Source organism: Suricata suricatta, chromosome 9 (genome assembly GCF_006229205.1).
Source record: "Suricata suricatta isolate VVHF042 chromosome 9, meerkat_22Aug2017_6uvM2_HiC, whole genome shotgun sequence".
NCBI classification, from domain to species: Eukaryota; Metazoa; Chordata; class Mammalia; order Carnivora; family Herpestidae; genus Suricata; species Suricata suricatta.
In genome coordinates, this window is record NC_043708.1 from 80,782,865 (window position 1) to 80,804,052 (window position 21,188).

The 21,188-nt window shown below is 53.8% G+C and overlaps 1 protein-coding gene across 3 annotated transcripts; it reads left to right on the forward strand.

The window, feature by feature from the left end:
- The first annotated feature begins 8,001 nt into the window (after positions 1-8,001).
- Positions 8,002-18,740, forward strand: BAHD1 (bromo adjacent homology domain containing 1). 3 transcript variants are annotated; one of them, XM_029951214.1, is made up of 7 exons: positions 8,002-9,125; positions 10,148-11,587; positions 13,368-13,750; positions 14,617-14,776; positions 15,186-15,262; positions 15,956-16,056; positions 16,517-18,740. In XM_029951214.1, the coding sequence occupies exons 2-7, from the start codon at positions 10,162-10,164 to the stop codon at positions 16,704-16,706; spliced, it is 2,337 nt and encodes a 778-aa protein (XP_029807074.1). In that variant the 5' UTR covers positions 8,002-9,125; positions 10,148-10,161; the 3' UTR covers positions 16,707-18,740. The 3 variants fall into 3 exon arrangements, with proteins under 3 accessions (XP_029807074.1, XP_029807075.1, XP_029807076.1); XM_029951215.1 differs by lacking the exon at positions 8,002-9,125 and having other exon boundaries at positions 9,172-11,587; positions 13,371-13,750; XM_029951216.1 differs by lacking the exon at positions 8,002-9,125 and having other exon boundaries at positions 9,174-11,587; positions 15,965-16,056.
- The last annotated feature ends 2,448 nt before the right edge of the window (positions 18,741-21,188 follow it).

Consider the following 21,188-nt stretch of genomic DNA (forward strand, 5'->3'; position numbering starts at 1 on the left):
AGCATCTCTCAATGGGGAAGCATTTTACATAAGCAGTACTACCCTGGCCCAAGTATTTATGGGAATTTGCTAGCACAGTCTGGCAAGACTCACTTCCTTTGTGAACTTGCCATTGTGCGGGGACTTTGGAGGGACAAGAAGAGTGCTTCGATATTAAGGGCAGCACTCCTGGTCTGTAGGTCCGTGGCCTTGACTCTGTGGGTCAGCTCATACCTAGAGGGTCTGTTGACTGTGACAAGATAGAAAATACAGAGGATAGTCAACAGCTTATGAAGATTAGCGACCTAGGCTCCTGAGGCCTGGGGTCCTGAGATTTCATAGCTCCCCAAACTTCCAGCTCCTTCGAGCTCCCCAGGACAGGGGACTGGGAGAACTCGGACGATGAAATCCTGCCTGGTTTTATGGGAGGAACCTAACTGGAATGAAATGGGCTGGTTTGAATTTCAGCTCCTTTATGTGTCCCCTGCCCACCTCCTGGTACTACCATTAGTGAGCAGTAACCTGGCTAACAGGGAGAGGCGGAGGAGGAGGAGGAGCAGCAGCCGCAGAAGCTGCAGAGGCCTGTCCAGATGACAGGACAAGCCCCCTCAGCCCCACTGAGCTCCATCTCCTGCTGGGGTTCCGGTGGGGGGATTGGTACCCTGCCCTCGGCAGTGTGGTGTAGAAGGTCAGGACCAGAGAGAGGACTGCAGGTTTGGTGAGCAGACCTCAGGGCAGAGTCTGCCCAAGACTTTGTATTGTGTCCTGGGAAGGATTTTCAGTCAGATTCCGTTTTTCCCAGCGGGAAACACCTGCAGAGGCTGGTTGGTTATTCACCTGACTCAGCATCCTAAAAAACAAAAACAAAAAAACATTGTCCTTGAGATCCTGAAGGCTTGATCCACCAGGAATAAAAGAAAGGGGTTGTCTCTGAGCCTTTCTGAGATTTGAAATATGAATTTTTTTCCAAGGTACTGTGACCGAGTTACCTGAATGAAAAAATGATGTGACAGTTAACAGGATCAATGCCAGAGAGGAACTTGGTGTAGATCTACATCTTTTTCTCACATTAGTTTCTTTTCCAGTGGCTTCCGGTGGAGTAGGGGTGGGAGTTTTGTCCCTGCCCCCACGTGTCCGCCCCCGCAGTCCCTGGTTAAGGAGGTGGGACTTCATATGTTTCTGCCTTTTGTGATCCCAGGATCTCACCTGGAATGGTGATGGCTGCTCCTACTTCCCTTCCATCTGGAACTGCCAGGCAGCTGTTTCAGTTTCCTGCAGAGGAGAGGGATGGCCCACACTTAGACCCTTTTCTAGCTGTAGCTGTCTAAAATGGGGGTGGAGAGGAGATGGTCTGTTAAGCACATTCTCATTTAGCCAGGTGATTTAGAGGTGAATCATTAGGGTTTAGAAGGTCTTTGGAGAAATGGGAAAGATATTAGGGTCCAGTTAGATGCCAGGATACCCTGACAGGTATGCCAGGAGGGAAGACTGAGTCACATTCCTACTATAGTCAGAGTTGTCAGGCCTTCATCAAGAAGTGAGGGGCCTTGTGCCTGGAGGGCTTCACAGATCGGACAGAATGTAGAAAAGAATTATGAAACGGATGAAACGAAAATAAGAGATGATCTTCAGAGAAAATTGAAAGGACTTAGATTTACTCAGCCCACAAGGAGGTAACCAAGGGGCAGTTAACACATCTTTGAATATTAAAGATGGCTGTTTGGAGTGTGATGACCAAATTGCAGTCCTGATTGCAGTTCAGACTGGAGCAAGATTTCATCTGGTTCAAGCAGTGTGGTGAGGTGTGTGGGGGAAGTCTATAGCCTTCATTTCTGGATTTATTGTAAAATCAAGACAACAAATCTTTGAATCCCTCGCCCCTTTCAGGATATAAAATGGATTTGTTTCCAAAGTGCATATAAGTGACTGGGGTTTTGAGCAGACTTTGCTGTAGAAACAATTTGTAAAATTATGTTCTCTGGCAAGCCCACCAGTGCCATTTAATTGGAGTACATCTTTAGTCCCTTTGTGGTGAAAAATTAGGAAAAATAAATAAGACGCTAATACCAATCATTTAAAACAACACAGAAAAACAAAAGTGAATGTGCAAGTTGATTTTGAATATTGGCCGATGAGCCCACAGTTGTCCTGTGTTGCAGTGGGGCTGCGGGCTTTGGGGACTGACACAGATGCCCTGCCTCTACCGTTGAGAGCACAGGAGTGTGGGCAAGTTCTTTTACTCCTCTTTACCTGTTTTCTCCTTGTTAGGATGAGATGATAACAACCACGTCATGAGGCGGTTGTGAGGATAAATGAGAGTGAATGGTATGTGCCTAAGGTGGTGCTGGGCGCGTAGTGAGTGCTTGACAAACATTAGCTATCCTGTTAGACTAGAAGCCTCTGCGGTGAATCAAGAATTCCCTGCCCTGCACACTTAGGGGCATTGGGGACTGATAATGCTAACTCTGGTTCTTCATTGCTGAGTTCACCTTAGTATGTGACATTTTTTGTCTTGATACAGGTGTGCCTCTCTACTAGAGTGTGCCACCCTTGCTTGCGTAATGGTTTAGGGTAAGAAGTGGAGTGAGTGGAATATATTCCTGAGTTACAGCTGGGCTAGTTGGGAGAGAGAAGGAAGAGGATAGTAGTGAAAGAGCATTGTGCCATGTAAATATGAGAGATTCCCTAAAGTAGCTCTGTTAAACTGTTGATGATGCTGAAGAGGCACGTTCGACTCCTGGGGATGGGGGAGGATTAGGGATCAGAGTTTCCTGTCCTAGGCTCCAAGTGATGCCATCACTGTAGGGTAGAAATGTTAAATGGGGTGAAGCAGGTGGACAGCCAGATCTTTGTTTATTCAGGAAGCTTTTATTAAGCCCTGTGGGTAAGAATTAGTGGTAAGGCAGGCAGAGCCCACCTGTCCCCTTAGAGCTTGCATCCTAATGAGGGTGGCACTAATCACTTAGTTAATTAGTTACGTCTCAGATATTTGCGTTGGGTGCCTGTAACTCTAGGAGGGTTTACCTTGTGGTTTTGCTTGTGCTGGTGGAGTGTTGGGAAGGCCTCGTCTTGAGTCTTCTTCCTCATGGCTGGCTCATTCAGGAGGTGAGCATTCTGCTGCGGAGGCTGAGGGCAGCCAGTTTCTTCTGTTCAGGACAAGAGATAGCACCTCCAGTCTCGGCGAGCCACTTCAGAAATCCAAGTTGTTGGTTCATGGTGTATCCTGGTGGTTGAAACAACATGTATCCTTTGCCCTTCTGGGCAGGTGCCCAGAGCAGGCTGGTGAGATATGGTTGTGCTTTTTGAAGAATTGTGTGTGTTCGTAGCATGACATTTCCTCCTAGTTTTGCTGAAGCCCTGTTGCTGAGGTTTGGGGTGCCCTGTATCTCTCTGTTTTATTTCTCCCACACTTTTAACTGCCCAGAGCAAATGGCCCAGCCTGCACACTGCACTGTGGAGTCTGGGTGGGAGGGCCTGAGGGAGCTTAACTCTCTGGTCCCCCAGGCAGGAGTATTCCTACACAGAGCTAATAAGGGTGAGTCTGGGAACAGTTAGGTCTCCTGCCTCAAAACTTAAGCTTTTGTCTGTCGCTCCTTCTTACATCCAGGCGTTTATGAAGCAAATTTCTCAGTACACCTGGAGTGAAGCAAGCCCTCAGTAAGTGTCTCTAAATGAGGACTTGGTTCAGACCTCACTCCGTGAACTTGCCATGGAGCCAGAGCTCTCCATGTCAAGCTCTGAGCACCGCGTTACCGTCCGTGTCACACTCTCTTGTCCTCATTCTTCCTACGAGCCCCAACTCCAGTTAGTCTTTTTTGCATTTTTCTTCAGCATTTGGCCTAATACTTGACATGCAGGGAAAAAGAACAAGCTAATGTTGAGCACCTATCTGATACCAGGTATTCTGCTAGGCACTTGATACACATTCTCATTCAGCTTAATCCTCATAACAGCTTTGCTGTGTAGACAGGGAAACCAAGGCACAGAGTTCAGGCTATGGACCAAGCCCACTTAGGATTAGCAACAGTATGAAGTGGCTTCTAGCCCCTACAGGTCTCACATCTGCTGTTTTGAGCCATGATGAGAGGTCAGCAAATGGTGGTGGAATGAGCAAAGGTGACAAGAGATGCCATGTGCCTGGGCATGAGCAGTAGGTGCTTTGGCTTAGCGGAACTGGCACCTGCAGCTACAGGGCTACTTCGTGCACACAGAAGCTGTGCACTGGGAAGAAGCTGGGGAAGTCAGGTCACCTAGAGAGGTACATGTGCCTTTAAGGAAACCCTCTAAAGGCCACTTTTGTGGGGCGCCTGGGTGACTCAGTCGGTTAAGCCTCCGACTTTGGCTCAGGTCAGATCTCACATTCATGGGTTCGAGCCCTGCATCGGGCTCTGTGCTGACAGTAGCTCAGAGCCTGGAGCCTGCTTCCAGTTCTGTGTCTCCTTCTCTCTCTGACCCTCTCCTTCACATGCTCTGTCTCTGTCTGTATCAAAAAATAAGTAAAACATTTTTAAAAAAATAAAAAATTAAATAAAGGCCACTTTTGTGTTGCATGTGATTACCTTCTAATTTGTCAGGTTAGAATTCGTTAAAGCAGAGCACCATGGTATGACTAGAATACAGTGCTCTCTGCCCACAGTGCAGTGGTCCATGTGTATATTGTTGACTTCTAGACCCTAGGGATACACTGTCTTTTTTTTTTTTAATTTTTTAATGTTTTTATTTATTTTTGAGAGACAGAGAGAGATAGCACGAGCAGGGAAGGGTCAGAGAGAGGGAGACACAGAATCCAAAGCAGGCTCCAGGCTCTGAGCTGTCAGCACAGAGCCTGATGCGGGGCTTGAACCCATGAACTGTGAGATCATGACCTGAGCCGAAGCCGGACGCTTAACCAGCTGAGCCACCCAGGCGCCCCTACACTGTCTTTTTCAGTCTCAGCCCCCACTACACCAAGGGCCTTGCCCTCCAATGAGGGCACTGGCATTTTCTACTGAGGAGATTCCACCAGCTCTATTGTTAACCGTATTTGTGTGCTTAACTGTAATTCTCATATGAAATTGGGGAGTCCACCTTATAGTTTGAGTCAAAACTCCCCTCCGTTCCCACTAAGATTTGTGTTCCTTTACTGTTACAAGAGGCAGGTGTCTGGCTTCGCATCTGGAGCCAGAAGTAAGTGGAGGTTCTGGACACTTGGGTGTTGCTCTGGGCCTATATGTCTGGGCCTTCCTGCTGGGATGGTCAGAGTAGACAGAAGTAGCCAAAGATGGGGCCCGGATGCTCGGCTTGGTTGGCTGAGATACCAGACCCAGTGTGTGATGAGTGTGAACCTTCGCTGCACAGCAGCCCAGCTCCTGGGAGCTTCCAGTGTGAAGTGTGAGGAGCAGGTGGTCTGCCCACTAGACCTGAAGGCAGTCTGTAAAACAAGCTGTGTCCAGATGAGTCAGGTCAATTCCCTCTGGTAGGGTGGGTGCTTTCTGCCCGGGATTGTAGGATCCCAGCTTGACTACAGAGTGAATTGGGTGCCCACAGCAGGTGAGGCTAAATAGGCACTGGGGAGGTGGCGCTGGTGGTGGCTGAGGCCACTGCTTCCTCTTGCAGGGCTGCACCCCAGGGGCTTGGGTGCTCCTGCAGTCTGCGGGTACCCATGCTGAAGCAGCAGACGGCTCTTGTGCAAACACACACCCCTTGACCCCACCCCCTGGGCTTTTCACTGTCCAGTTGAGTGTTTCCCAGAGGCACGGAGCTGTTGTTTAGGGTGTGTTGGGATAGTTTCTGCCCCGTCCTCTCCCTGTGTTGTAAGTGGACCCCTCACCACAAGTTCTGCCACAGCAGCTCCATCTTTCCCTGAGGTTGACACTTGGGTGTCTGGCAGAATAGAAGCAGAGCAGAGTTCAGGTGCAGGCTGGGTTTTCAGATCTCTGTCGGCCCCAACAGCTCTGGGCTCCTGATGTGGGGATCCCCCCAAGCCAAGAGTACACTGCCTTCCTCTGTCTGTGGGTCTGGAAGGTGCGGGAGAGGTTGGTCTGCCTGCTTCCTACCCGATTAGGCTTCTGCACAGAGACTAGTGTCATCCTCCCCACCATTCTTAAAATTCCTTCTGATTTACCCACTTTAGATGAGGAATCAAGTTCAGAGAAGTTAAATAAGTTGCTAACCAGGGGGGAGAGTTAACATTCAAATCCAGGTCTGCCTCACTTGAAGGTTTGGTTCTTTCCAGTTTATCAGCTATAGGGGATTTGAGAGCTCCCAGCCATGACTTAACCTGGCTTCATCCTAAGAGTGTTAGCAACTTCATCTGTCTGTTTTCCATGAAGTGACCCCAAGTAAATTTCAATAAACAGGAGCCCACCTTTGTCCTCTTGCTGCTGTGCTCATGAAGAACTGTAAATTGCTTTGGGGGAGTGGGGAAGTTATTCCAAGAGAGAGTGCAAAGGAAGGAAGTGCTTAATTCACTGCCAACTTTGTGGCTCTTGGTGTAATTGGAGGTGGGAGGTGGCTTGAGTCAGGGACCTTCCTGACCCTCACCCAGGTGACCAGCTAGTCTGCCTTTGCCTAAGCCCCCCCTGCATACTTTCCTCCTATGAAAAATAAACCAAAAAGCCTGAAAAGCAGAATTTAAAGTGCAACGGGCAAGAGACATTTCAGGCAGGGTAGTGGGGCAGAGTCCTGGGTACTGAACCCCTAAGAATGGGAATGGGTGTATACTCTAGAGCTGGGCAAATAAGGGTGGCGGGAGAGCTGTGGCCAAAGCTTGAGAACCCCTTCTTGCCGGAACGCAGCTTCCACTTGCAGAAGTGATCTGGACTTGACACACTGGTTTTTCCTTAGACGGTGCCCACAGCCCACATTCCTCTAGGTCTCTGACCCTCCCTTGCACACGACACTTTGGGTGTGCTCTGCCTGTCAGAGTGGAGGGTGGTGCATGATGCTGCCGCAGCTTTCGGACAAAAGTCAAGTCTTCCTTCCCTTTTTACTTCTGTAGAGATGACTTCTAGTCCTGAGCAGACATGGGGTACTTCAGCTCAGTTTTGTGACCCAAAGGGCCTGGGGCTGTGATGGCCTGTTTGCTGTTTTGAGAGTATACTTGTGATTTTAGATTCAACCTGTGGTTTGCTGGATCTTTGGTAGGGAGGACACTGGGCACCCACTGTCCTTCATGGCAGCTAGCTGTTGGCTGAGCAGGCTGGGGACAATCAGACTGGTTTTCTTCAGTGTGAGCAAGCTTGACACAGTCTAGGTGAGCAGTAATTTGCCCTGGGAGTCCCTTCTAGGAACCTTCTGTGGAGGGGGCCCAGACCACATATGCCTGGGAGGACAGGGCTTCCCAGAGAGAAGGGTGGTGCTGAGAGAACCCAGGCACCCTTGTCTCTTGGCAGTGGTAGGTAGTTTCTGGTTGAACTAGTGTGTAAGGACAGGACAGCGGGAGCCTTGGCAGAGCTGGAATGGGGACCACGCCTCCTGCTTTCCCAGGATTTTCTTCCCCCATTGAGCTGGGCCACCCCTCCAGGTTAGAGGGGCCTGGCTGGCTGGGAGCCCCCTCCACCCAGCCCCACCCCAGGGAAAAGCAGCAGCGGAAGTTCTCACAAGTCTGGCTTCAAAGCGTGACTCATTCTTGCTCTCCTCAGGCTAGAGTGCAGTGAGGCAGGCAGCAAAGACCCCGGCCTCTCCTCTGGACAGTGAGTGACACTGCTGCCTTAGGCACCACGTGAAAGCTAGGAGTCCTTTTGCTGGTGATGAGGGAAGCTAGCAGGAGGCTCTTATGCTTGATTTGGAAATGTGACTTTGCACCCTGTGATTAGAGGCTTCCTGGGATCTGGGGAGAGTGGGTGAGAAACTACAGGGAATACAGCCCCAAGTTCTGGGGCCAGGTTCCCCTCCCAACCTCTTCTTGCTGGGACCTTTTGCACGTTCAGAGGAAAAGACTGAGGCAGGGGCAGATATCCCAGAGTCTCCTCTTGCAGCTGGTCCACCAGCAAACTGGGGAGAGTGGGGGGGGGGGGGAACGGGACAGGCCAGTCACCTCTCAGCTAAGAGTTCTTTTGTTTGCCAGGATTGAAAGCACCTCCCTAAGTGCCCTCTCTTTTCCATCTGGCGTAGTACTTGCTCTGTACTTGGTGTACATGTCCTTAAAGGCCACAAGCCTTGGCCCCCAGCCATTCCCAGGCCTGACTCTTCTGGTAACTTGGGGCCTGTTGAGGGGCTTCGGTTCTTGCTCAGCTGTAAGGTCTGTTCACAAATCCTCTGTCTCCCAGACCTTTGGGGGTGGGGAAGGGCTGGGCCCAGGCTTTCCTAGCAATTACAGATGTGCTGCTTGTTGCTGCCCCTCTTCCAGCACAGGGGTACCCTGCGTTTGAGAAAACAGCCTGTGGATTGTAAGCAACCAGGATGCTTTTGAGAGTGAAAGGAGGCATTGCTAATAAGCCTGCTGAGCAAACAGGGATGGGTGGTCCCCCTGATGAAGTAGGAGAAAGTCTAAGGGAGCCTAGCGGATGCCTGGGATTTTTTTAGGAGCTCTCCTGTCTGTGCTTCGGGAAGGAATGGATTTGCCTTCTGTGCCTCTCCCTTGTCCCCGCCTGGTCTCTGGGCAGTGGCAGGTCCCCGCACGTGGCCAGAGCAATGCCTGGCATAGTGCCTCCCTTTTCCAGTTTTCCGAGTCCTTTCTTGAGGGTGAGGGACACCCATGGTGCCCTCAGCCTCGTTTTATGAGCACTCTTTCTCAGCTAGTGCAGTATGTGTCAGGAGAGAAGGTACCCAGTGACCCCAGCCGCTGGCCCAAGGCCCAAGGCCACAGGAGCTGTCAGCCTTGGGACTTTCAGGGTTAAATCCTGGCCCAGCAGGACTGCTCCCAGTTTCTGGGGAGAGTGAGTATGAATAACAATAGTAGTGGGGAAATTCAGCTGGAAAGCTGGGCTTGCTGGGTGGGGAGGGGCTTGCTGGGTGCCAGGGAGGGCAGAGCCTTGTCTGACACCTTATTTGGCAGCACCTTGCTTTGCTCTAGGGAGTAGGTAGGGAGTGAACCACTCAGTAGTCTCTGACCACTGACACTGACACCCCTACCCTGCCAGTTCTCCATTGCCTTGGCCATGCCAGCTTCCAGGATACAGCCCAGCTCTGGCCTCTCGTTCAGGATGGGGCCCAGGCTGCCCCAGGTATGTTCAGGGCAGAGGGAGTATTTGCCAAGTAAAGTTAGGGGAAGATGCCTGGTCAAGTGTGCATCTTCTGTTCTGGGCTTTGGGCTTCCAGCCACTACCCCCACGCCACCCCACCCCACCCCATCCCTAGTTCTCTTCTCCTACCAGGAAGGAGACCTGAGAAATAGGGCAGGACTAGCAAGGCAGCCCGGTTTATCCCCTGAGTTAGCTCTTTCCTTTGATACTTAATTTCCCTCTTAGTGGCTGGTGAGGGTTTAAAGCTATACCACAGGCCTTGTTTGTGTTCCCTGAGTTTCCCACCCAGGGACGCTGGCCCTCACCTTAATAGACATCCCTTCTCTGGGCACAGGCATTGTTTGGCTGCCCTTCCCTAGAATATGAACCGAGGTGGTCTAGTTATAGGGCTGGCTGAGACCTCCCCTGACCATGGACTCCTCAAGACCAGGCCTTCCCCTTCAGGGGACTTTTCCAACAAAACCCACGCTATGGTGGCTATCCTGCTGTATGTGCCCAGCAGATATCCCCACAGGCTGGACTTTGCTTTCTCAGTGAGGAGCCGGCAGCTCCTCACTGTCCATGTTCTTATCCTCCTGTGGCCAATCTCAGAAGGCCCAGGATGTGGGGGGAAGGGTTGGTGATGTTTTTAAAGGAACAGATGGGCTCCCACCATCCAAGCTCCATTCTGGCTTGGTGTCTTCAGAGCCTCTTCTTGATCTGCGATGAGTATCTAGTGGGAGAACAGGTAGAGAGAACTGAGAACTTTGCCCCAGCACTTCTTGTCTTCTCATTCCAGGGTCTGCATCCTTCCATAGGGGCTTAGTTCAAAGAAGGACCCTTGGTTAAGAGAAGAATGGGGCAGCCAGTCCTTGCCCAGCTATTGGTAGCCTGTAGGCTGTAGAAGGGATAAGGGTAGGCCAGAGTTACTGAAGGGTGGGGGGTGGCACTGGATGGGCTGCAGCAGAGGCAAGAGTGGGCAGGGCAGGATGGGCTTCTCTCACTGCCTGCCTTCTGCCCTACAGCCTGAAAGTACCCCATGACACACACGCGGAGGAAGTCCCTTCCCATGCTGAGTTCGGGCCCCACTGGCCGCCGGGAGCCCCTGCAGATGGAAGGCAGCAATATGGAGCAGGGGGCGGAGAGTGTGGAAGCCGGCATGCCCGAGAGCCCAGGGCACCTCACAGGGCGCCGCAAGAACTACCCACTACGTAAGCGCCCATTAGTTCCTGAAAAGCCCAAGGCCTGCAAAGTGCTGCTGACCCGCCTGGAGAATGTGGCTGGTCCACGGAGCGCAGATGAGGCTGATGAGCTGCCCCCTGACCTGCCCAAGCCCCCCAGCCCAGCCCCATCCAGTGAGGACACTGGCCTTGCCCAGCCCCGCAAGAGGCGTCTGGCCTCCCTCAATGCAGAGGCCCTCAATAACCTGCTGCTGGAGCGGGAGGACGCCAGCAGTCTGGCCGGCACTCGTCGCAGTCGAGGGGGCGACCCTCACCGCAGTCGGGATCGTGACCGGGCCACTGGAGGCTGGTCCTCCTCCAAGAAGAGGCCCCGGCTAGAGGACCTCGGAGGAGGAAGTCGGGATCTGTCCCCAGAGCCAGCACCTGAGGAGGGTGCCCGTCGAGATGGTGACCCAGCTCCCAAGAGACTGGCCAGCCTGAATGCGGCTGCCTTCCTGAAGCTGAGCCAGGAGCGGGAGTTGCCCTTGAGGCCGCCTCGTGCCCACCCAGAAGCAGATGGGCCCTCTGCAGAGCCACCAGTCCTGAGGGCTCCGAGGCCAAAGTGGGCTAAGGTCAATGGCAAGAACTATCCCAAGGCCCGGCAGGGGCTTAGCTCTGGGGAGGCTGTAGCTCCACCTGGCTGGCAAAAACACCCCGAGGAGCCGTGGCCATCTGCCACCCCTCGTGGGCCAGCCAGCCAGCCACCTTACCAGCCCCTGAGCAAGGCCCTGGAGAGTCCCTCAGGGCTACGCCCCCATCTGCCCCTGCTCATGGGTGGGCAGGCAGCCTTGAAGCCGGAGCCTGGGCGCCCAGGCGAAGAGTCACCTGCCCCCAAGCAGGAACTGCACCAGCCTTCTTTCCCTGCGCCCCAGCTGTCCCCCCTGCCGATGCCTGGCAACCCTGCCCACTACAGTGGCCTGTGTGGTCAGCCTGAGCTCAGCACACTAGGCAGCTTCTACCTGTACTGCAGCCAAGATGGGCTGCAATGTGGAGGCTACTCCCCCTGCCCCATGCTTCCTGAGGGCAAGCTGTCCCGGGTGGCTGCACCTAATGAGGGGCTCCTCTTGGCACCGAGCTCAGTGCCCGCAGGCACCCCTTTCCAACACCCCCCCTGGGGCTCTCGCTACTGCTTTAGCGAGGACCCTGAAGTGAATGGCTACAGCATCTGTGAAATGTTGCCCCCGTCTCTTACCCACATCGGCACTACCTGTGGCGGCTGCCCCTACAAAATGCCTTTTGCAGCAGGTAAGCCTTCTTAGGTATGGGATGTTCCAGGGAGTCTGACAGTGTCCTAGGAGGGTAGGCCATGGATTGGAGTGGGGTTCCTTAAGGTCTAGCTACAACAGGGGTGGTAGGGGGCTTTGAGAAGAAGGGAGGACTCCCCTAGATTCATGCTCCAAACCAAGGAGCATTTCCATACAGGGGGCCTGTGTCTAGCTCTTTGCTCTGGCTCCACTGTGTATGGAGATCTCTTGGCCTGGTAGTTAGGTAGCACTGTGGTGGCGGAGGGGGCAGGGAGGGCCATCCCTTTCTCCCCAGGGGGATACCCATTCTCAGACTTGAATAACAAGTTAGGGATTGAAATTAGGGCTTTAACCAAGTTGTTCCTATGTCCCATTGCCTTCCTTGAAGAGAGCTAGAATTCTACTTCCCAGGAACCCATTCCATCTGCATGCTGGCCTAGTTCATTCATGGGAAGGGGGGGTGGGTACCAGGCCCAGGAGGTGGTGCTAGCCATGATAGGACTGCTTTGCTCTGGCTATACAGGCCTTGAAAGAGAGATAGTGCCCAGACGTAGCATCACCTTGCTGGAGGCTAACAGAGGGGGCACACCCCGAGAACAGTCCAGCAGAGTTCCCTGCACAGACAGGGTGCTGACAGAGTCTGTGGCTTTGGGGTCTGCCTTCCTTGCAGGGAGGTTTGTGCTGAAGCCAATGAGACACCCCCATGGTGATCGCTCTTCCCCTAGACCGGCAGGCATGTTCTCACATGCTTCTCCGGGCTCTGTCCCTGGCTCCTGGGTAGAAATGAGGTGACCAGAGCCATCCTGTCTAGCAAGTCTACCTTGCTGCTGATGAACTGAGAGGCTGGGCCTTACTAGGGCTCTCGCTGCTACTACCCCACACCCCATCTTGTAGGGGTCTATAAAACAACTTTATAGACCAGTTGACTCTGGCCCGACTGGTTGTTTCAGGTTTTGGTGTGAGTTGGAGCACTTAGAAATGAGATCAAGCTTCTTGGGCTTTTCGTTCTTTTTGTGCCACTCTCCCAAATCTAGACATCTAAACCATGGGACCCAAGAACCTACCCCCTTGCCCTGGAACACCAGTAAGCACCACGTGCCAGGTATTGTTCCAAGGGCTTTACATATGGGAGGCCACATGGCATGTAATTGAGTACAGATTTTGGAGCCAGGCTGCCTAGAGTGAAATGTTCTCCCCCACTTCCTTAGACACGTGACTGTGGGACAAGCCAGTAACTGCTTGTGTCTTGGTTTCCTTAATTTAGAATGGTGGCAATGGTACTTACCTCCTAGGGTTGATGTAAGGATGAGATGAGTTAATACATTGATAAGAAAAACGCCTGGGACACTCTATGATATTTGCCACTCCTCCTTCTATTGCAAGGCACTGAGGTAGCGTGACTTGCCTGCGGTCACATAGTCGGTGAGTGGCAGATCTGTGATTGATACCCTGGGCTGACTCCCACTCCCCTGCTCCTAAGCACTGTGGAGGCCCTGGAGGAGGAGAAGTCCAAGCTAGAGACTCTGTTCCCATTACCTCCCCTTCTTTCAGACTAGAAGGGGGAGATGGAGATGGCTGTGGGCCAGTCTCCAGGGTCAAGAGGCACCCTTGGCCAGTCACTCTGATAGTCTACCTCAGAGGCCCCTAACTCCACTTGCACCTCAGTGACCCTTGGGTTCACACTCCGAACTAAGACAGGAGCAGGCTCTGAAAGCAGGGGGGCCAGCGGGATTGGTACTGCTTGTTCTTACCTGTCCTCAGCCCGCTCTTCTTTTCCCCAGAAGGCTGCAGGTCCCTAGGCCAGCTGGAATTTCCTCTCCCAGAAGCCGGTCACCCTGCCTCACCTGCCCACCCCCTCCTCGGATGCCCTGTGCCCAGTGTGCCACCTGCAGCAGAGCCCGTCCCGCATCTTCAGACGCCCACCTCAGAGCCGCAGACAGTAGCCCGTGCGTGCCCGCAGAGCGCCAAGCCTCCGAGCGGATCCAAGTCAGGTCTGCGCACTGGCTCCAGCTGTAGGCACACCGCGAGAAGCAAGGCCGCCTGCAGGCCCAGCCACCCCAAGCAACCGCGCGTCCAGCGCCCGCGCCCACGCCGCCGCCGCCGCCGCCGCACTAATGGCTGGGTGCCCGTTGGGGCTGCCTGTGAGAAGGCCGTCTATGTCTTGGTGAGTGCCAGCTGTTAGGGAGGAGGCAGGTGCCAGTGAGGACAGGCTTGCTCTAAGGTGGGTTCCAGGAACCTTGGGCTCTAGCCTGTTTCCCAGGCTTATACACTAGGAACCAATTATGCTGGCCCAGCCACACTGATCTCACACCGTGTGCCTTGGGGAGGTCAGGAGATGCATAGTCAGACCCGGTGGCCTCCATCTCTGTCGCCGACTCTCAGGGGAGCCATCCAGAGTGTCTGCACATCTCATCCTTGATCATGCTGTCCCTTCTCTCCTGGATTCTGAAATGGAGGACTTTCATGGTGGCTTCCTGGCAAAGTATGCATAGGGATCATTGGGATAGGCAGAGATAATGAGTATTACAGGAGCACTGGGGATGACATGACAAAAACGCTTGACTAAACTTTATGGAGCACTTTCTGGGTGGCAGAAAGCAAATAATACATTATTCCTCGCTACTACCCTGGGAGGTACATATCCCGTGTTCCTGTAATTATCTCCATCTCACAGATGAGGAAACTGAGGCATAGCAGCAGATTAATTTGCCCAGGGCTACCCCACTTAAGGGTTTAAGGGTCAAACCCAGACTGACCCAATAGGAAGTTTGAGGACTTTATCAGAGTTGTGGGCTTGGAGCAAGAGAGCTTCTTTCTTCAGGTGTGGGGAATCTCCCATTCCTATCTTGCTCCTGAAAGCCAGGCTGAGGGAGAAGAGCCACTGTGCAAACTACTTTTATGGTTTCCCATCCTCATTGGTTTGACTGCCCTGCAGAGAGCACAAAGAGTATCTTTTGCTCCCTCTCTTCCCGCTCCTCACTCTGACTGTGGTCCCCACGAGCCTGTGTATGTCATCGATTTGTTGCTTAGGATGAACCAGAACCAGCCATCCGAAAGAGCTACCAGGCAGTGGAGCGGCATGGAGAGACCATCCGGGTCCGGGACACTGTCCTCCTCAAGTCAGGCCCACGAAAGACGTCCACACCTTATGTGGCCAAGATCTCTGCCCTCTGGGAGAACCCTGAATCAGGTACCCCCTGGCCAGAGTCTGACCTGCTACTAGTCTCCTCATGTTCTTGGCACAGAGTCTGCCTTTCACTCAGCCGGCATCTGTCTGCTGCTGGGGGTTGCAGATGGCCTTGTGGTTTGGGTTGGATCAGCTCTTTAACCTTTCCCCACCAGGCGCTGCTAGGCACCTGCCCCCCCAATACACCTGTCAGTGCCTTTTCCCCCTTCTTCCTCCATGCCTGATAGCATTCCAGGCCACCGACCTGCCAGGCTTGGCCTGAGGCAGGGGAGATGGGTGGCTGGAGCCTGCAGGATCGGCCCAGGCATTGACATTGGCTGATACTCCAGGGCAGGTGGCCAGCCTGTCTGCCTCTCTTAAGTAACTCCACGGTTGCCAGCTCAAGCCATGACTGCTTCTCTTGTCCCCCTAGGAGAGCTGATGATGAGCCTCTTGTGGTATTACAGACCAGAGCACTTACAGGGAGGCCGAAGTCCCAGCATGCACGAGGTGAGCCGCCTGGCAAGGAAGGGTGACAGAGGGAGAAACTGCGGCACCAGGAACATGGTTGGGGAGGCAGCCATGGGCAGTGGAGGGATCATCACCTTGGACGCCATGGAAGGGCCTGGGTTTTAGCCTCTTTTCTCAACACTGACCCAATTCATGTTTTAAAGGGAATAGTAATTTTGCCTTAAAAGAGGAACAGGAAGGGAGCCCCCAGGGACATGCCAGAATGGGAGCAAGCGGATGTGTTCTTCTGGAAGCAGGAAGGGGGAGGTGGAGCTGCACACCTTGCCCCCTTTGATACAGTCTGTGACGTGAGAGGGAGGAGAGAAGAGACTCCAGACACCCCTGGGCACTTTACCCAGCTGTGTGCCGGGAGAGGCAGTGACATCGCAGTCTGGGCTCCCTTTCGCTTTGTTTCCCTTGCTGAGACTTTTCATCTCATGGGGAGATGGGCACCAGTTTCCCTCTCCTCCCTTGAACTGGGGGTCAGGACTCTGGGGAGGGACCAGAGTGCCTTGGGGTGGGCGCCAGGTGAGGAGCAGTTAAGCCAGAATTCCAGGGATGCTCCCTGGCTTTCTGGGCACAAGCTGGAGTTATCTCAGTTCATGAGTCCCAGTAGCAGAGTTAATGTCCACCTTGCTTCTGGAGGTAGGTGCTTCCAACCCTGGTACCAATCACCTCCTCTCTCTCCTTGAGCCTTTGCAGAATGAGGTCTTTGCATCGAGACATCAGGACCAGAACAGTGTGGCCTGCATCGAGGAGAAGTGCTATGTGCTGACCTTTGCTGAGTACTGCAGGTGGGTGATGGCCTGCGCCTCTGGCTAGCCTCTCCCCTCAGACTTCCCAGGGCTGTTGCGGAGGCTATCTGAAATTCCCAAGGGGAGCTCATTCACTGGGCCTGCCTGACCTTGCAGAATGTTCTTCCTCACAGCCGCCTTCGACCATCTGATGTTTATAGAAAAAAGAAAAAGTGTTCTTTCTCTAAGACAGAGTGGTTGGGGTCGAGTTGAGGATGGTTACAGTACTGCTCTCAGAACCATCGAGGAGAATTGGCAGATGTTGGGAGGGAGGCCCCAGCAGATGTGCCTGCCCAGTGACAGTTGGCAGAGAGGGCACAGCCCCCAGGACAGGGACAGAGGTAGCACCAGCCCTTGTGAAGGTGGGAGGGGATGCCCCAGCTCTCTGGGTGGGGTGGACAAGGAATTGGGCTTCCTGCAAAGGTGGCTGTGGTAAAGACAGCGTGTTGTGTCACTGCAGATTCTGTGCCATGGCCAAGCGCCGAGGCGAGGGCCTCCCTAGCCGGAAGACAGCACTGGTGCCCCCCTCTGCAGACTACTCCACCCCGCCACACCGCACAGTGCCCGAGGACACAGACCCTGAGCTGGTGTTTCTCTGCCGCCATGTCTATGACTTCCGCCATGGCCGCATCCTCAAGAACCCTCAGTAGCCGCCTCAGGCCCACACTGAGGCTGCCCACGGGCAAGTGGGGCTCGGGGCAGGGGGTACTGCTTGAAGCACAGCACTTGGTTAAGGGGCCATAGTAGCCTGAGGTTGCTGGCCTGTGGTTCTCTTGGGGGGAGGGCAGGGACCCCTATGGGTACTGGGCCCTTGGGAGGGAAGGGGAGGCCAGTGTATAGAGAAAGCATCACAGCCCTCAGCTTGGCCCAGGGTACCTCCCTATGGTTGCCTGTGTGGGGACTTGAAGAAGCAGTCTTCCCTGAGGCTGGGCCAAGCCCGAGGGGCGTGGGGCCCTGGGGGGAGGGAAGAGTCTTTTCAGGAACAAGGCCCAATGCGCTCTTCTTCAGCCTCCTCTGGGCCCCTCAGGGGGGAGTGGGAGCCAGCTTTACCTCACCCACTGTGACCCGCTGCTTCCCCATCAGCCTGGGATCAGGCTCTCCCAGATTTTAGCACAGCTCCGAGTACCTTCCTTTGAGGCATAGAGAGCCAGAGTCTGGCTTCCAGAGCATGGACTTTGTTTTTGTAGACTCGGGGCCCTTCCCTGGCTTCCTCCTTTACCCCTGCAGAAGCCCCTGGTGCTGGGATGAGTACCCAGTGCACACAGTCATGGGTGTGGCCCACTTGTGGGAGTCAGCCTCCTGTCTGCCTCCTGGTGAGGGCCACCCAGCAGGTCTGGCTTCCCAGAAGCTAACTGGTCAACCTGAGGTTTGTTGTGTCTGGGAGGGCAGAAGGGAGCTGGGAGGGGGTGGGGGGCAGGGGGCAAGGAAAATTGCTACCTGATTTATTGAAGACTTTTCCTCTTGCCTTACACTTGGAGGTTCTAGGAAACCTCTTGCAGAACTTCATACATGACTCTTCAAGCCACACCCACCTGAAATCAAACCAAAGGAGTGCTGTGGCTCCCCTTGCCCTGCCACCCCTTACCCTAGTCTTTTGTAGATTGCACTAATTTACATCCCTGCGAGAATCAACACTGTATCAGTTCACAGACCTGCTGAGCTGCAGCCACTCACTCTAGGAGCTAAGGACCTGCATTTTCAGTTTGTTCCTGCCCCAGGGGCCCTGTTCTCACACCTCACGCTGCTCCCCAGAGTAGATTAGGAGGCCGAGCCCCCTCTTGTCCTCCTCAGGACTAGGCCCTGGCCCTGGGGCTCTCTGTGAGAGGGCAGAAGCAGCCTGGTTCTTTCCTATTTGTACCAAAGAGGAGCATGGTGGGGAGGGGGAGAGGAGCACAGTGTGGCTTGGGCCCTGCTTGTGAGCACTTAACACAGGGCACACCCCCGGGGGTAGGAGCCGAGGAGAGCAGCACTCCCTCTCCTCCCCTAGGAAGGGGGCAGGCACAGACCTGGCATCTAAGAAGGTGGCACTGGGTGGGGACAGTCAGGCTGGGTCTGGAGAGGGAGGTGGAAGCACATCCCATGGGCACTCCCAGCCCTGCATGTAGGCTGCTCCCATTTGGTCACTGGGCTTAGGGGAGGCCTGGAGGCTTCAGAGGTGAATTCACATATAGAGAGCCTAATCCCAAACCCGAAGGGAAGGGGCTAGGGTGCCCTTGTGCTGAATAAGCTGTTTGGAGGAAGGTGTGGGGCAGTAAAAGAGGTTGGCAGTGGGGCCCCTGGAGAGCCAGCCTTGGAGCCTGCTCGTTCCCAGGGTGCTTGGCCCTTGCTACAGAAGAGCCCAGCCTCACCCAGCAGGAAAGGAGGTCAAGGCCCCTCCGCCCAGGAGGCAGGGTCTGCTACCCAGAATTTAAATGCTTTTGAAATCTCTTAGATGTCGAAATATTTTTTCGAACCCGAAAATGCAGCTGGTAGAATTTCAATGGAAGCATAATTCATGTAAAATATATTTTAGTTGATATTTTGTAAAATGCACTTTTTGTGTGTGTCGACCCTGGTTTCTCAGATCTGTATTTCAGTGTTTACAAGGGAGGGAGGACCTTTCCTCACCTCCCTTTTGACAGAGATTAGAAGTACTTCTTTAAGAAAAAAATAAATTTGAAAAATTGTATTGATTTAGAAAAGGATTGTTTCCTGTTGTGTCCTGTCATCTTTGGGGGCGGGGTGTGCAGAGGGGCTCACTACTCTTCATGTTGGGGTCCCCTCTTAACCCTTGCAGTACAGGGGCTAACTAAGGCCAATAAAAAGGGCAGGAAAGTAGAGAGAAAGCAGACAGAGGAAAGGAGACAGAGGCAGTGAGAACTTGGGGTTGACTTCCTGGCATCGTGGTGGCTGGAGCTACCAACTGGACCGTGTGAAGCTCCTTGGATTGCCAGCTGCACCTGGCCAGTGGCCTGGGAACTGGTGTGTGATGAAGATTCCACCTCATCACCTTGGATCATGTGCCTGAGGAACTGGCCGTCAGGAGCTGCCCTGGAGCCCCAGTATCTAGCAACTGGCACTCCTTGCCAGGTCATATCAAGGGCCAGGGGCTTGTGACTGGCTGGACCTTGGTTCACCCCAGCCCCGAAGCCTTAGTGTTGACCATGCTTAGCATGGGGCAAGCTCTGTGACCATGGGGGTTCCTAGGAGGCAGAGTGTAGCTGCCCCACTCTTCATTTTGGTAAGGACATCCGGGCAGGTCCATTTTGATAGAGGGTATTAGTGGCACAGACACTGCCATCGGTGTGACCTCACAAGAGTCCCATGAGGTGAACAGCGTCCCGTCATCTAACAGGAAGCTGCTGTGGAGACAAGTACCTTGCCCAAGGTCTCCCCCAGCGTAAATGGTTATTCCTGAACTCAGACTGCTTTGCTGTGACTGCTAACACAGGAGACTCCTCAGAGGAATGAGCACAGGTGGCCATATTATCAGAACTTTTCCAAAGTTTTTTTTTTCTCCCTCTAGTTTAAAAGACCTTTATTGTTAAAAAAAAAAAAAAAAAGAAGAAGAAGAAGAACCAGTAGAAAATAATCATAACACCAGAAATCTACACACATTGCTATTGGAAGCAAGGAGTTCAGTGAAGGCTGAACTTGATACAAGCTTACACATCAGCAGAGGGTGCATCTGGAGATGCACCCAGCTTTCAGGCAGTGAGATTGTCAGGAGCCTGCCCTGAGAAGCTGGAAAGCCACACTTCCCATTCCTCCCCCTCATGTCCCACATGCTCCCACGTTGCTAGGGAGTGAGGGCCATCCATGAGCCCTCTAGCTTTGTCTCATCCCCCAGAACCCCCCATGTTTATGAATTCATCTGGTCATTGGTGCTTCCATTCTCCCAGTAAACTCAAAGCCTCGGGCATCTTCTAGTCCTGTTCCATTCACCACTTCAGTACTGTGACCGAGGGTCAGCTGCTGCTTCCGAACCGTTCCATTTTAGTGGTCCATTAATCTTGATCAGGAGTGTAGGTTTTAGAGTCAGACTGATCCACACAGAGTCTCAGCTTCCCTGAGTGTTTCCTCAGCTGTGCTGTGGGAATGCCTTTAGTCCCTGCCCCCCCCCCAGCCCCCACTCCAGGGCCACTGTGACAACTGGAAGATAGCCTACCGAATACTGAGCAGGCACCTGCCTTGGTAAATGTAGTCTCTGATCACATAACTACTCCCCTTTGGGGCTTCACTGGCTCCCCACACATAGATAACTGGATGAAGTCTGGGCCCTTAGCTAGGTGCTCAGTTCCGGTGGGTAAAGGCCTGCCCCTGCCATCCTAGGTCTTCCCATAGCAGCCTCTCAGCCACATGGTCAACCTGGTGTCACTGAGGCATGTCTGGCTCCAGGGAGGGAGGCTCCTGCTCTGTGCCCCCAGGTCCTCACCCTTCAAAATGTGTCTGATCACACTAGTGATCACCAGGCACAAACTGGTCATTGGCCCCTAACCAGAGATTGTCCTGGTTATCCCATTTCTTCAGGTTGGGGAAGGGCAGACAGGAGGGAAGAAGACACTATTTCCAGACCTTTCAGCATTACCCAGTGCATGAACACTGTATTCACCAGGTACTGTTGAAGCTAATGGTCACCATGGAGATGAGCCACTGGTCAGTGCCTGACACTCTTGCTCCTCCTTACTGGAGTGACTGGGGCAGGGTGGGTAAGAGGAGCACAATGGGGACTCCGCTTCCAGCGGTAAAGAAGGATTTCCCGAAAGTTTGGATCCACGCTCAGCGCTGCGGGTGCCCTCTGCCTCTAGACACGCTGTTGGAGGAAGGTCTCAAGCCAGGCCAGAGTATGCAGCAGAGCTTTGGGTGCCGGTCCGCTCCGAGCAGCTCCCTGAGGGCACGCGCTGCGCGAGAGGGAGCCCTGGCCTGGGTCTCCTGTCTTTTGGGCGTCAGCAGCTTTTGTCTCCGAAGCCGGGAGCACCAGGGCTGCCCTGGCTCCGGCGCCCTCTCCCGGGTAGGGGTCTGCAAGCGCCCTCCTGGCCCGCTCGGTGCTGGGGCGCCCTCTCTCTCTCCCCGCCCCCGGCCTGGGCCCGCCCCCCGCGCCTGTGTCACGGCGGGGCCGGGGGCGGGGAGCTGCCGGGCGGGACATCCGGCCA

What these genes read in the sequence shown, in the direction of transcription:
- BAHD1 (XM_029951214.1), top strand. Translation starts at nt 10,162, where the DNA reads ATGACACACACGCGGAGGAAGTCCCTTCCCATGCTGAGTTCGGGCCCC. An exon ending in AGAAGGCCGTCTATGTCTTG is followed by an intron (nt 13,751 to 14,616) that starts GTGAGTGCCAGC and finishes TTTGTTGCTTAG; the next exon opens with GATGAACCAGAACCAGCCAT. An exon ending in ACCTTTGCTGAGTACTGCAG is followed by an intron (nt 16,057 to 16,516) that starts GTGGGTGATGGC and finishes GTGTCACTGCAG; the next exon opens with ATTCTGTGCCATGGCCAAGC.